Source organism: Dama dama, chromosome 4 (genome assembly GCF_033118175.1).
Source record: "Dama dama isolate Ldn47 chromosome 4, ASM3311817v1, whole genome shotgun sequence".
Classification (NCBI taxonomy): Eukaryota; Metazoa; Chordata; class Mammalia; order Artiodactyla; family Cervidae; genus Dama; species Dama dama.
Window position 1 is genome coordinate 39,901,934 of NC_083684.1, and position 15,157 is coordinate 39,917,090.

General features: G+C 39.1%; 2 protein-coding genes across 3 annotated transcripts in view; both read left to right on the plus strand.

Annotated features, from left to right (window-relative positions):
- Positions 1–15,157, plus strand: part of CBFB (core-binding factor subunit beta) — a 47,914-nt gene that overhangs the window by 24,125 nt on the left and 8,632 nt on the right. Inside the window, exon 5 of one of the 2 annotated variants that reach the window (XM_061138686.1) lies at positions 10,281–10,376. In XM_061138686.1, the coding sequence (XP_060994669.1) occupies positions 10,281–10,376 (96 nt within the window). Of the gene's footprint in view, positions 1–10,280; positions 10,408–15,157 lie in introns of both variants that reach the window. The other variant, XM_061138687.1, reaches the window with a different exon arrangement.
- On the plus strand, positions 8–6,322 carry LOC133054058 (protein-serine O-palmitoleoyltransferase porcupine-like). The gene has a single exon (XM_061138679.1). It carries the CDS (start codon positions 238–240, stop codon positions 1,588–1,590), a length of 1,353 nt encoding a protein of 450 aa, XP_060994662.1. The 5' UTR covers positions 8–237; the 3' UTR covers positions 1,591–6,322.

Consider the following 15,157-nt stretch of genomic DNA (forward strand, 5'->3'; position numbering starts at 1 on the left):
AGGGTGACTTCAGGCTTTACTGACTGGTCCCTGTATTTGTCCCTAATCTTGCCTTTGTCTGGCGATCTATTTTACACAGTCTTTAAGTATACGGTGCTGCCCTGGGAGCTTCAGTGGTCCCAGCCTTGCAGCTGGTGGGGGAGGCTGCCCAGTGGTGGCAGTGGTGTGTCCCTGGCCCGCTGGACTGTAGCTTCTTTACTGCCAAGTCATCTGTTCATCCATCCGTGGGGGTCCACAATGGCCACCTTCAGCCGCCAGGAGTTTTTCCAGCAGCTCCTGCAGGACTGTCTCCTGCCTACTGCCCAGCAGGGCCTTGACCAGATCTGGCTGCTCCTTGCCATCTGTGTTGGCTGCCGCCTCCTCTGGAGGCTCGGATTGCCATCCTGCCTGAAGCACGCAAGCACTGTGGCAGGTGGGTTCTTGAGCCTCTACCACTTCTTCGAGCTGCACATGGTCTGGGTCGTGCTGCTCAGCCTTCTGTGCTACCTCGCGCTCTTCCTCTGCCGACATTCCTCCCATCGCGGCGTCTTCGTCTCCGTCACCATCCTCGCCTACCTGCTCGTGGGTGAGACGTACATGGTGGACACTGTGGCGTGGCACAGGATGCGAGGGGCCCAGATGATTGTGGCCATGAAGGCGGTGTCTCTGGGCTTTGACTTGGATCGGGGTGAGGTGAGCATGGTGCCCTCACCCGTGGAGTTCATGGGCTACCTCTGCTTTGTGGGCACCGTCATCTTTGGGCCCTGGATATCCTTCCACAGGTACTTAGAGGCCGTCCAAGGCCGCCCACTGAGCTGCCGGTGGCTGCAGAAGGTGGCCCAGAACCTGTTACTGGCCCTTCTGTGCCTGGTGCTGTCCACATGTGTGGGCCCCTATCTCTTCCCTTACTTCATCCCCCTCGATGGTGACCACCTCCTTCGCAAGTGGCTGCGAGCCTATGAGAGTGCCATCTCCTTCCGCTTGAGCAACTATTTTGTGGGCTTTCTATCCGAGGCCACAGCCACGTTGGCAGGGACCGGCTTCACCAAGGAGAAGGATCACCTGGAATGGGACCTGACCGTTTCTAAGCCACTGAACGTGGAGCTGCCCCGGTCCATGGTGGAAGTTGTCACAAGCTGGAACCTGCCCATGTCTTGCTGGCTGAATAACTATGTTTTCAAGAATGCTCTCCACCTGGGGACCTTCTCAGCCGTGCTGGTCACCTATACAGCCAGTGCCCTCCTGCACGGCTTTAGCTTCCACCTGGCCGCGGTGCTGCTGTCTCTGGCGTTTATCACTTACGTGGAGCACGTCCTCCGAAAGTGCCTGGCTCGGATCCTCAGTGCCTGCATCTTGTCGAGAAGGTGCCCGCCAGACTGTTCACACCAGTATCGTTCGGGCCTGGGGGTGCGAGCCTTAAACCTGCTCTTTGGGGCCCTGGCCATCTTCCACCTGGCCTACTTGGGCTCCCTGTTTGATGTTGATGTGGACGACACCACAGAGGAGCAGGGCTACGGCATGGCATACACGGTCCACAAGTGGTCAGAGCTCAGCTGGGCCAGTCACTGGGTCACTTTTGGATGCTGGATCTTTTACTGTCTAATAGGCTGAGAGACATCTGAGGCAGCTCCCTCAAGAACCCTCCTCAGGGTGGTGGGGATGAGGGAAGGCCCTCTCTAATTTTTGATCCTTCTCCATTCTTCACACTGCCCCCCCATACCCCTACACACACACGTTCATACACACACACATTATTTCCATACCTTCCAATCCCCACTTCCACCACAGGACGGGAAGGGAGTGGTCCCTGCTGGGGCCTAGGGGTGGGGAGAGCCTGGGGAACAGAGAACAGGAGATCCAGGGCCTTCCTGCCTGCCTTGTCTCTTTGTATATACAGTTTGTTATCATCAAGTAAATTTGGAAGTTGGTTTGTTTTTAAGAGTAAGTATAGAAAGTCTCATGTTCTCATAATGTTGAGGAATTCTGAAGAGACTGAGACCCAGGTTTTGGTCCGTTTGGGGAAAGTTTTCCTTCAGTGGTTTTAAATTGCGTCGGATTACCACTGTGGGCTTAGTGGGGCACTTCAAAGTGGAGTAGATGGTTCTATTTAATATTTGCTCTGGATCTTTGGCACATTTTGTGGGGAGGGAGCCCAGTTTAAAATAAAATGTAAGAGCAGCAGTTTTGAAACAGCTGAATGAGGAGCTTGGCAAGTTCTCCTTCCAAAAAAGCAATTGTTAAACTTAACAAAATTGTAAACAAACAAGCAAAAACCCATTTACGGTCTCTGGAAATTAACCAAAGGACACATATTGAGAGGCATTTATTTGAACAAAGCTAGTGAATCTCAGTATAAACAGTGATGATCGTCTAGCATGTTAGGAGATGCTCCCACCTCCCCCCTCAGCTCTGGTTCCTCAAGTTCTACCCTGGGCGTGCCATGAGGCCTGGCAGCTCTGTTGTCCTGTCAGAGGGAACTGATTTTATTTAGAGCAGCACTTGGAAAAAAACATGCCCAGGGCTGTTAGGAAAACAATAGCAGTCTCTGTGGCAGACAGTCTGGGAAAGCTAATGTTGCAGGGAACAAGAAAATGGCAGACTGGCCAGAAATTTATCAGGGAAATCTAGGGAAAGAGATAGCTAAAGTGAGCCCTACTATTCATATCACACTTAGCTCTTAGGGTCCAAAAGGCTGTGTACATGTACAAGGCTACACCTATTCAGGAGAAGACAGAGGACCCTTGAAAGCTACTGGCCCCTGACTGAATGCAGGGTAGACTGATAAACTCCCTACACTTTGAAAGTATCCCTCCAAGCCACACACAGACCCCATGGCAAAGGATTTGAAAGCCTTCTGGCTCAAGGTGTTGAAGCAAAACCTCTGACCAGTCATTGGCTGACCACTAAGTTATGCTGACCTGGGACAGCCCCCTAGAAAGCAAAGCTTAAAAAGAACAACAACAAAAAATTAAAAAAAGAACAACAACAACAAAAAAGCAGTGACATCAGAATTTGGACACTGATGGGGAAACAGACTCCAGAAAATTAGGCAAGTCACTAAGTGAACAAACAGAAAACAGGCAACATGAAGCTGTAGGCAGAATTTCGATTTGCTACTAATTTGGAGTATTTCATTTAAAATACCCAGTTTAAAAAAAAATACCCAGTTTTTAACAGGAAATTATAAGACATGAAAATAAACACAAAAGTGTGACTGTTACTCAGGGAAAAACAAGCAATAGAAACTTGGAGGGAGCTCACTGGCAAATGATGGTTCCTAGTAACAAAAAGAGCAGTTTCTTTTTCAATGTATTCAAAGAACTAAAGGAAAAATTCTTCCTTTTGCCAGTGACTCTTCAAAGAGAGGATTAATAAAGAGATTTGAGACTTCCCTCCTCCAGTGGTTAAGACTCTCTGTTGCCAATGCAGGGGTTGTGGGTTCGATTCCTGGTCGGGAAACTAAGATCCCACACATGCCATGCAGTGCAGCCAAAAGAGATTTTTTTTTTTAAAAAAAAGGAATAAAGAGATCTAAATTTTTAAAAGGAATCAAATAGAAATTCTAGAATTTGAAAAGTACAATGACTGAAATGAAAAATTCACAAACTCAACTGATTTGAGCTGGCAAAAGAATTAGTGAATTTGAACACAGGTTAACAGAGGTTATCCAGTCTCAAGAACAGAAAGCAGAAAGAAAAAGGAAAACAATCAGTATCCGAGACGGTGGGATGCCATCACACAGAACAGCATACATGTAATGAAAGTCTCAGATGGAGAGGAGAGAAAGAAAGGAGCAGAAAATGTGTTTTAAGAAATAGCTGAAAATTTCTGAATTGATTCAAAATGCTCATCTCTGTATCCAAGAAGTTTAATGAACTTTAAGAAGGATAAACAGAAAGAAATTCACACCTAGATACATCATAGCCAAACCTGCACAAGGGAAGCCTCATTACATGCAAGTGAGTCACAGTAAGATTAACAGCTGACTGACTTTTGTAATTATGGGGGCCAGAACATGTCAGTATATGATTATTAGTGGATGTTAATTTTTCAGTTGTTTAATATTAATCCACTTAATGAAGTTAAAATGATGGCATGAATAAAAAGGAGCTCTCTTTTTGTTAGTTCTGTTATCTCTTTCCATGTTGTTGTCCACATATAGAAATGCAGGAATTGTCTCCTTAAGAGATCAAAAAAATTAAACCTTCCTAGTAAAAAAATTCAGATTCAGAGTTAAAATTCTTAAGAAAGAATCTCTGCTACTTTGATTTCCACAGGGATAACGAATACTTAATTCTTTCAGAAAAATAGTAAATAATTAGCAATTTAGAAGGCTGTTTTTGTAAAACGTGATTAACAGCAGAGTGAAGTTATATAAGGGGGAATTGAGTTGACGTCTAAAACAATTATAAAATGATAGGTAAAAATTTTAAGTTTAACCCACAGTATTTTCCATACTTAGAATTTTCCAGGTTTTGTTGCCCTGGTCCACAGTTTGGGTTTTATTGCTATAAAGTGTCATATACTGTGGTAGAAAACTAATATAATAATAGGTCTTTAATAGTATAAAAATTTTTAAGCAAGGGGTGCCAGCCATCAGCACTTCTGGAGCTTTCACCATCCCAAATCTTCTGGCAGATAATAAAAGTAAAAAGACAATATAGTATAGAAATTAGGAGTACGAGCTTCATGGTCATAGAATTGTGATTCCTGGCCCCACCACCTACCAGCTATTGTGAACAGCATGTTTGTGTTACCCCTAAGTTAGTATTTTGAAGCCTCAGCTTCCCATATGACTATATTTGGAGATAGGGCCTTTATGGGGCATGTTCTTGTTGTTTAGTTACTAAGTTGTGTCCGACTCTTTTGCAACCCCATGGATTGTAGCCCTTCCAGGCTCCTCTGTCTGGGATTTTCCAGCCAAGAATAAAGTGGGTTCCCATTTCCTTCTCTAGGGTGTTTTCCTGACCCAGGGATCAAACCTGCATCTCACATATTGGCAGGTGGATTCTTTTACCACTGAGCCACCAGTGAAGCCCCCTTATGGGGTTGATTAAGGTTAAATGAGGTCCGAAGAGTGGAGTCCTGATATGACAGGATTAGTGTCCTGATAAGAAACACAGAAGAGAGCTAGCTTGCTTATTCTCTCTGCCATGTGATAACAAAATTCTCTAACAGTTGCTGAGGTACCTGGTAAGCTAAGAGAGAAACAGAGGATAGTCACAACTCCATTTTAAAAAATTAAATTGTGTAAGTATTTCTGCTGAAATATTTTCACAGGTATTGTCTTTTTGCCTTTGTTCATAGTATCTTTGACAAACATTGGCAAAGATATGGAAAAACAGTTATTTGATTTCATAAAGTTGACAGAACATTTGGAAAACTGGCAATAAATACTAAAACTGAACATGTGTGTATGTGTGATCCAGTAATTCTTTTCTGAGGCTTGGTATGCAGTAGAAATGAGTGTGTGTGTGTGTGTGTGTGTGTGTGTGTAATCATCAAGATACACATACTAGGATATTTGTAACAGCATTATTGGTTAATAGCCAGGAACTGTATAAACTGTCCAAATGCCCACTAAACTGTCAAATCGGTAAATTGCATGTTCACACAGAGAAATACAAAGAAAATGAAAAACTACAACTAGCCCACCAATGAGTGAATTTCACAAATATATTAAGGGTATTAAAAAAACCACATGCTGTATGAATACATTTATATATCAAAGTACAAAAATAGGTAAAACTAATACTACATGGTGTTAAAAAGAACGGTAGTGATTTATCCTTGGAAGAGGAGGCTAGTTACTGGAATGGAGGAGAAGGCTTCCAAGATGCTGCTGATGTTCTGTTTCTTCATGTGGCTTTTAGTTAAAGAGCAGGTTCAGTTTCTGAAAATTCATCAAGCTATCTTTTAGGACAGTGCTGTCCAGTAGAATTCAAATGTGAGCCATATTATGTAATTTAAATTTTTCTAAAAGTCACATTTTAAAAAGTTTTTTCTAATTGCTAACTTGTGCATTTTATTTATCCCAGTATATCCAAAATATTATCATTTGAACATAAAGGATATAAACATTTATTGAGACATTTTACCTTTTTTTGGCAATAAGTATTTGAAACCCAGTGTGTTTTCCAGTTACTCAAATTAGCAACATTTCAAGTATGCAGTACTCAACATGGCTAGAGGCTATGCTACTGGACAACACAGCCCTAATATGTATACTATTTTGTGCATATAACATACTTCAATAAAGTGTTTTGAAAGTTTCCCACAATGAAGATATATCTGAGTACAGTTGTATAAACTCACAATTGAATCATGTTTGCTGATTGTATTTCACTTCATTTTCTGTAATGTGTAAGGGGTAAATTTCAGTGTTGTTTTCCTATGTTTGATTTTCAATAACTGCAATTCTTTGAAAGCTGGAAAAACTGAAAAATTTGGCACTTCACCAGTGAGTACTTTGATCAGAGATTTCCAGCTAGTTTTGAACAAAATAGAACTAAAAGGACTCATTCACAGGGGAAAAAAAATAAATGTCATTTTAGGAACTAGGTTGATTTCAGAGAAGTTCTTCAAAGGCTCAAATTTTTAAAATCCAAAGTGCTTGTGTAATGTCATGTGAATTTTTTTGTGTTCAGCATCAACTTTGTCACAGATTTTATAATTCAGCCACTTTGTGAAGACATGGATATATTTGTAGTTTATGCAATTCTAATGTCTAGTTGATTGGTAGAATTCCTCACTACTTTGGGAAAGAATTGTTCTGGTAACAGTTATGAATTACTTGTGTACCACAACCACAATTCCTAGTAAATTTCTATTTCATCGTTTTAAAAATTCACCAAGAATATTATTCTTTATACAGTGTTTAAATGTTTGTACCACCGTTTGTATTTGTATTATCAGTTTAAGAACTAATAGCTTTATCTTCGTTGTTGTACTTTTTAAATTAATTTAGCAGTCACAAAAATGTTTTACCTTCAATATAATGACTTTCCAAAAGTTCTATTTTGATTCTATAATAAGGTTAGAAAAATTTAGCCATTCCTGGGATGAATAGATTTTTCTATTTCAAGTACCTGATGACATTGATGTAAAACTGGTATCTTATAGCTTTTTGCAAGGTTTTTCTTTCAGCAAAGCCAGCATGCAAACAACTTTGCTTTTTGTATGTGCACAAGAATGTGAGTGAAAATTTAGAAGAGTCATTTGATTTAAATAAAAGTTATGTTCTACAGAGTGGTGTTAAATGTACCGTTCGCAGCTGCACATGCTAAATTATCGCCTTTGAAGTATATGTTGATGCTTCTTCAGCAGATTTATTTCTTCTGGTTTTCATGTGATCAGTGATAATCATCCTGGTCCCCACAGAGAATAGGAAATGTCATTATGTTGTACAGATTATGTGTTCATCATCAGCTTTCTTGGATATGAATTTTATTCTTAATTTTTCATTTAATATATACTTCTATTTTTTAAATTCATTGCACAGAAAGGTAAGTGTTACCAAACTATAAAATAAATATAGTTGTAGATTTAGCTATACAATAAAGACAAAATCAACATAGCAAGAATGGTTGAGAATAGTCTATTTGTATGCTCTATGAGAGCTCTGCTAGACTTTTTTCCCATGTGGGTTTCACGAACACCCAACCACTGTTTATGATGACCCCACCTGACTGCTTTATTCAGACTGTGGTATAGACTATGGAGTAACAGACCAGTATAGCAGGTAGCTGGTGGGGACCGGAGTGTTGAAAGCCTCTCCCACGACTGCCTGAGTCTGGCTGGTTTAGTTGTCCATATCTGTTTTAGCATACTGTATGGGTGAGTGTGTAGTTTTATCAGCAAGTACTCTTTATACTCTCCTTGAAAGGGAGGTGTTATTTAAGTTCCCACCAGGAAAGGATCAAAATAATGTTGGGTCGCTGATTGTCTTTTAATTTAACCAGTTATTAAAGTGTAGACACTGTTCATTGCACATATATTTCACATCTTACTAGAAAAGATGAAGCTGGAATTATAAGTAGAGAGCTACCAAATCTCTTGGCTTTTTCTTACTACAAATAATAGTAATAATTCCTTTTTATTTTAATAAGGTAAAAACCTATGATCCTTGGTAAAATACACATTAGTGGCTAATAACTTCCTTAGGGAGTTAGATTACATCTCATATTATACGCTCTCATTTTGTCTTTCAAGTCTTGTCTACTGTTTTCAGTCACAACTGGTAATTATTTATTGATTGTTGTAATTATTTGTTCATTGTCCACCTGCCCTACTAGACCAGAAACTGAGGGAAAGCATTGTTTGTTCCCACTCATTGTATACGTGGCACCCAGCACAGTGACTTGGGCATCATAAAGACTCACTGGACATTTGTGGAATAAATGAAATTAAGTGAATGAATACAAAGAACAGAAGGGATATCCTGTTATCAGCAGACATGTCCTAGTTGATACCTAACTAAGAGAAAACCTTTAGGAGTTGGGAATAGTGTTCTTTTGTGGGTGTCTCTGGCTTATACATTACATTCTGAGAATACAGTTGGCATATATTAGTAATGTGTAGTCACATGTATAAATTTTATCTGTCCACAAATGCTTATAAAAGAATAGGATTTACTGAAAGTTGTCAGGTATTGCACCTAAATTTTTTTTATGTTATTTAATCTCATAAAGTATTAAGGCTATGTGCATTCTTCGTGAGAGTTTACTGAGGCTTAGAAAATGAAATACCCCTGGGTCACAAAGCTAGTAAATGCATCATAAGAGTGGAAACTTGCTCACACTTTTCATTTTGTTTAGTCAGTGAAAATGACAAGTATTGAACAACCCTACTAACATAGCCAAATAAAGGATGTAGCACACAGAATAAGGTAGCAGCAGTATGCAGTTCAGGCCCGGTGTAGCACATATCATGGGGGGCTGTGGTCCTTTCATTTTTCCTGCTGCAGTGTGCTCAGTGTGGATGGGTACATCCTCAGTAGTATGTGTGCAAGATGGATGCTGTATCTCTGGTCATTGCATCAGTTCCCAGGGAGAAAGAAAGGTGACTTGTCTCTTAAATGACTCTTAGAGGCCCTATCAGGTGACTTAAACTTGTGCATCATTGGCTAGAGCTTGTTACCTGGCCACCCATTCCTGCAGTGAAACTTGGGGCAGTTGAATATTGACTTTTTTGGTTTTGTTGTTAATATTTTAGTTTCATCAACTGTGCATTGAAAGTTCTAGTGTTGAGATGTATGTGGCTGCAAACATTGAGCATCCTGTGCTGTAGACAGTGAGGGAGCTTTAAGTTGGGGGTTATTATGTCAGGTTTTGCTTGAGAAGGCATGCTCTGATGGCTGTGTTATGGCTTGGGGGATGATAGAATGGAAGCAGTAATTGCAGTAATTTAGTGAGAGTTCTTAGGAGCCTGAACTAGCAAAATGTTTGTATGAATGAAAAGGAGACTATAAAGATTCAAAAAATAGGCGGTCACATGGATAGGATTTGGTGGTTGATTGGGTCTGTGAAGATAAGAGGAGAGTAAAGTGTCAAAGGTAGTTCAGGGAGTGAGTGGTGCTACCATCCAGACTAAAGTATAGAGGGCGAGTTTAAATTGGTTGCCTTTTAGAAACAAGAAGTTTGAGGTATGACAAAACCCACTGAAATGTTGTGAAGTAATCAGCCTCCAACTAATAAAAAAATTAAAAAAAAAAAAAAAAGTTTGAGGTATCTGGGTTTCCTTCATGAACAGATTTTTATTCATCCATTGGGAAAGGATTCAGGTAGATTTGTTACGTGTTACAAATAATTTTCCTTGGTAATATCCCTTGGAATTTTCTTTTTGTTGACTATAAGTTTCTAACATTTGTACAATCAATTCTGTTAATACTCTCTTCTATATTTCTGGCTTCAGTGTTATAATTAGAGCATCCGGCCTGTCTTATCCCCACCCTGTAGAAGTATCTACTAATTTCTTTTTCCTTATACTTCCGTGTCTTAAATATTGACTTGATTAGGATTTTATTTTGGTGAATAGGATGAGGTAAGGATGGAAAAGGGAAGAGCATTTTCATTTGTTAGAATGTGATTGAACATGATTACGATTTCCAGGATATTATACTAGCACACAAAAATAATTGAGGTTTTCTTGGAGAAGTTGCTCTAATGTTTTTTCATGGCTTTGATGTTTTGAGAAATCCTTTGTTGTTCCTTTCTTTCAAAAAATACAACACCCACCCCAAATTTTAATTTTTTGATTATAAGTCAAAATTAAAATACCTATTTCATGTCTTCTTATGACAGCAGGAGGACGCCTTAGCACAGCAGGCCTTTGAAGAGGCCCGAAGAAGGACACGTGAATTTGAAGACCGAGACAGGTCTCATCGGGAGGAAATGGAGGTGAGAGTTTCACAGCTGCTGGCAGTAACTGGTTAGTACTTTCCCCCAAACTCTCAGGCTCTATTTATGATGTTTGTTCATAATGTTTTTAAGTAGTTTAATGTCTTTCATTTTTAAAAAGTGGTGCTCTGTGACTTCCATGTTTATTAAATATAATTGCTAAAATGAAACTTTAGTCTTAAGGTTGTACATGAATTCCTCATTTATTGGTCTTCCTAAAAATCATTTACTGTAAGGTATATTTTCTATTCATTGATCCAAATATCTTCTTTTTTCTTAAGTGTCTTTTATATTTTTGTGTAAAAACTATCTTATGTTATCATAGAACATGTGTTTTTAGAACATTATTAAAATGTTTGGGAAAACCATTATTTTCTACTTTTCTGTAAATATTTTGTCTTGATATTGTAGCATTTAATTTTCAGTCATCTGTATAGTCTCTTTACTAGAGCAGAATTGAATACTTTCAAACTACTCCAAAGAATGAAATTAACTTAGACTATTTTTATTTAAGTCTTTTTGTGATAAAGTGAAATACACACCAAATCTACACCAAAAAAAAAAAAAGTAGCTTAATTATTGGAAGGCTAACACTCTTATAACCATCTAGATTTTTTTTTAAAGTGACATTTACCCAGGTAGTCCCACCTCCATGTGTGCATTTAATTATGACCTTATCTTTCCACTCAAAAGTAATCATTGCCTCAGTATTTGTAGTGATCTGAAGTGATTACATTTCCTTGTGTCATTTTACAGTTTTATTACCGATGTCTGCTTCAGTCCTAAACACTCATATTTAGTCTTGTCCAGGACTTAAATTCGATATGACTATCAACTAAATACAGTAATTTCCAGGCATTAGAAAGTGTTCTGAAAACTGGTTGCACAAAAGTGTGAATGTGCTTACTTAAACACTACTGAACTGTGTACTTAGAGATGGTTAAGGTGTAATTTTTATGTTATTTACATATATTTTTCCATGTTAAAAACATTTTTTAAGTCAATGTTATATGATAGAGAAAATTTGTTGTTTTTCCATGCACAAAATTATATGTACACTATTTAAATTAGCATAAAAGTGTCTGTGTCTCTGTGTGTGTGTACACAAAGACAGTGGTTAAGATCCCAGACCCTGGAGCCAGATAGCAAGCTCTGAATCCGACTGCCACTTTGTCACCTCTGATAACATGTTTCACCTTTCTGTGACTGAGTTTCTCATCTATAATTGTGCCTATCTCATACGTTCATCATAAAGATTAAATGAGTAAATATTAATACATGTGAAAGCACCTTTACAGAATGTGGCACTGACTAGGTGTCAGCTGACATTATTGGTATTACTTCATATATATGTTTGTTAAAATATTTTCTAAGGGAATTCCCTAGTGGTCTAGTTGTTAGGACTCTGCTTTCACTGCCAAGGGCCCAGGTTCAATCCCTGATGGGGGAACTAAGATCTCGCAAGCCATGTGGCATGGCTATATATATATATATATATATAAAACAAATTAAAAAATCAAGTCTACTTAGTGCTTAGTGTATGAAACAATTATCATTTAATGGTTGATATTTCCCTTTGTCAGTGAGTAAATTGATTTACTTGGCTGATAGCGACTGATGATGACCTCAAAAATACTTTCTAGCCAGGGGAAGAGACAGGAGGGATGTAATGCAGTGTATTTTTTTCTTTGAAGCTTTTACAATTCTTGTAATCAAACTTTCCATGGCATTTTCTTCGAGGATACTCGTTTCTGTAATAGTAAGAAGTTTTCAATGTATAATATGCATTTGTTATCTCAAGTGTAATAAGCATTTGTTATCTGAACCTTTTTGCTCATGCTGTTTGTTCCTTGACTAAGAATTTATTCTTCTGCGTATTCAAGGTCCAGCTTAAGTGTTACCTGTCAATCCCTTCTCTGATTTTCTTAATCATAATTAGCCCTTCTACTTTGTAGTTTCCAGAGCTCTTCTTATTTCTATTACTGTTCTTATTGAACAGTATGTTAGAACAATTAAAAACTTGTCTGCCCTCCACTGTAGTATGATCCCCAGTGAAATGGGGTCCCTGATGTTTTGAGCCATGGCAGTACAGAGGAAGGGCGCTCACATCTGCCTCTGCCTGGGGGAGTCACTTGCAGGGTTTTGAAGGAGGAATGTGAACTTGCCAGCAGGACAGGCTGGGGAAAGCTTTCTGGACAGGTGGAGCAATGTGCAAAGGAGTGAAGGACTAAGAGCTCTTACCATGTCAGAGAATGGGTCAGTCTTTCTGGAACAAACTAACATAGCTTTAAATGAACATCAGAATCATTTTATAAAAAGTGCTGCCCAGCTACATTATATTTGAAGAATAACAACTTGACAGCTGTTGAAACAGTTAATTAGAAAGTTTTTTTGTATGTGATTTGCTTTACATAAAATTTTAGATTATTTGAGGCTAAGAATTGTCTTCGCTAAAATGTTGGTTTGACTGTTCTTATAAATAATGTTTCTTGAAGAAAAACATGTTGGTGTGAGACTGTATATGTGTGTGTTTGTATATGAACAAAAATATAGTGATATTTTTGTTGCTAAAGATGTCAAATAATTTCTTTCTCAGATAGTTTCCAGTGAGTTTTATGTCAGTGATTGAGCATGTGGGCTTTGTAGTCAGGGCTCGTTAAGATTCCTGGTCATCAGTTGCCAGCCTCTCTCAAGTCTGTTTTGTCAGGGAAATTGTGAGAATAAAATGGGAAAAGGCTTATCAGACACTTGGTGTGTGTGTGCTTTCAGCAAATAATAGCTCTAAAGTACTTAGTACTAAAAGCTCTACCACCGTGCTGGTTCCAGTTAATTGAATTATCTGGCTAACAAGAACATCCTTTTCGTTCTCTATAAAGTGTATTGGGGCACTTTCCCTGCATTATGACCTAGAGCGTAGAGAAAATGGCTTGGTTTCCATCAATGATTTAAGATCCTGTAGTCCCTTATGGCAACAATTTAAGAAGTCAGTTCTTGTAGAGAACTGTCATCTAGAAAATTGGGCTGGAGTCTGACTCCAGAGCTCGCACTGGCAGTCTCTTAGGGGAGTTTTGGGTATGCATGTATTTTGGCACTTTGTAAGTGTGTATTTTTCTTCCCTTGAAAAAAAAAAATTCCTAACAGATTCCTGATGTCAGCTTATTTCTTGTAATTTACCTCCTCTTTCCTGAAAGGAAAACATTGGAGAAAAATACAGTGGTGCCCCGCGGTATCTGTAAGAGGATCTTAAAAAATATAATCAAACATTCTTTTTGTTTTTAATTTTGTTTTTTAAAAAGTAACAATTTTATGAAAAATGGGTTTTTTACACTCACCTGGATAAAGTTCTTATTTCCATTTCAAGAAACTGAGACTCAGAAAAATTGACTTTCTGTCTTTCACATAGTTGGTTAATAAAGGGAAGAGTGAAGACTTAAACCAGTTTCCTAAGCAGACGTTTTCCACCAACACAGCCTAGCACTGGGAAATGAATTTGCACATCACCCACAAAGATGATTAAGTTGAAAAATAAAATCTCCCAGAAGAGGTCAGAAACCATTTTGCCTGGAAAAGAAAAAGCTGAGGAAGAAAAGAATAATAATGGTTCTAGTGGGTGGTCCTGACGCCTGACTGGAGACAAGGGCCAAGGAGCAGCAGTAAAGTCGTGGGTGGCAGTAACCCAGTAAGTGGGCCTTGGAGGCTTAAGATCCTGGCAGCATAGAGGCTTGGGGATGTCCTGCCCCTGTTTAGATAACCTCTGAGGCCCCTAGCCCTGGCTTGCTAAACTTGTAACAGTGGGCTCAGGAGCATTTAGTATGTGTAGCCAATTAAGGTTACTGACAGAAGGAAGCAGAACTCCAAGTGGTTTTGGTTTTCCCCAGTGTCTTTTAATCTGAAATCAGTTTTAAAACTGCTGGAGTGATTACTTTTTATACCTTTTGAATTTTGCATCATGTGCATCTATTTACCTGTTAAGAGAATGTTTGTTGGTTGTGTTAACACAGAATGATGAGAACAGATTTTCAAACTTTTTTTTTAATGTGAACTTCTGTCTTCATTTGAAATTTTACATAGAACTTTAATATATAAAACAGCTAAAGGGGGCACTGCTCTGGGTGAAGCAGCGGGAGGGAGTATTCTGTTCTCCCTCTGGAGTCCCTGGGATATTTTCAGGGAACCCAGTAACTGGCAGAATGTAACTTGAAAACCTTTTAGGTAGTAGATGAGGATGAGGCTTCTAATAGACTGCTCTGGTTTTGAATCCTCGCTCTTCTACTTGTTGCTATGTGACATTGGGAAAGTTGCTTAAATTCTTGACCCTCATCTGTAAAATAGAGCTAACACTGTACCTCCCAAGATACTGCCTAACTCAGTATCTGACACTTAAAATGAAACTCATTGGAAGCTAGTTTCTTCACCCCGTCTTTCATTTTTGTTTATTTATTTTTAATTGGAAGATAATTGCTTTACAATGTTTTGGTGGTTTCTGCCATGCATCAACATGAATCAGCCATAGATACACATATGTCCCTTCCCTGTTTAACTTCCCTCCCACCTCCCACCCCATCCTACTCTAGGTTGTCACAGAGCACCGGACTGAACTCCCCGCATCGTGCAGCAGATCCCCACTGGCTGGCTGTCTTACATATGGTCATGTGTATATTTCAGTGCTGCTCTCTCCGTCTGTCCGACCCTTTCCTTCCCCCACTGTGTCCACAAGTCTATTGTCTATTTCTCCGTCTCTCTTGCTGCCATACAGATAGGTTCATCAATACCATTTTTCT

Bases quoted from the DNA above. Each gene is read 5' to 3' on its own strand.
- LOC133054058 (XM_061138679.1), top strand. From the start codon at position 238: ATGGCCACCTTCAGCCGCCAGGAGTTTTTCCAGCAGCTCCTGCAGGAC.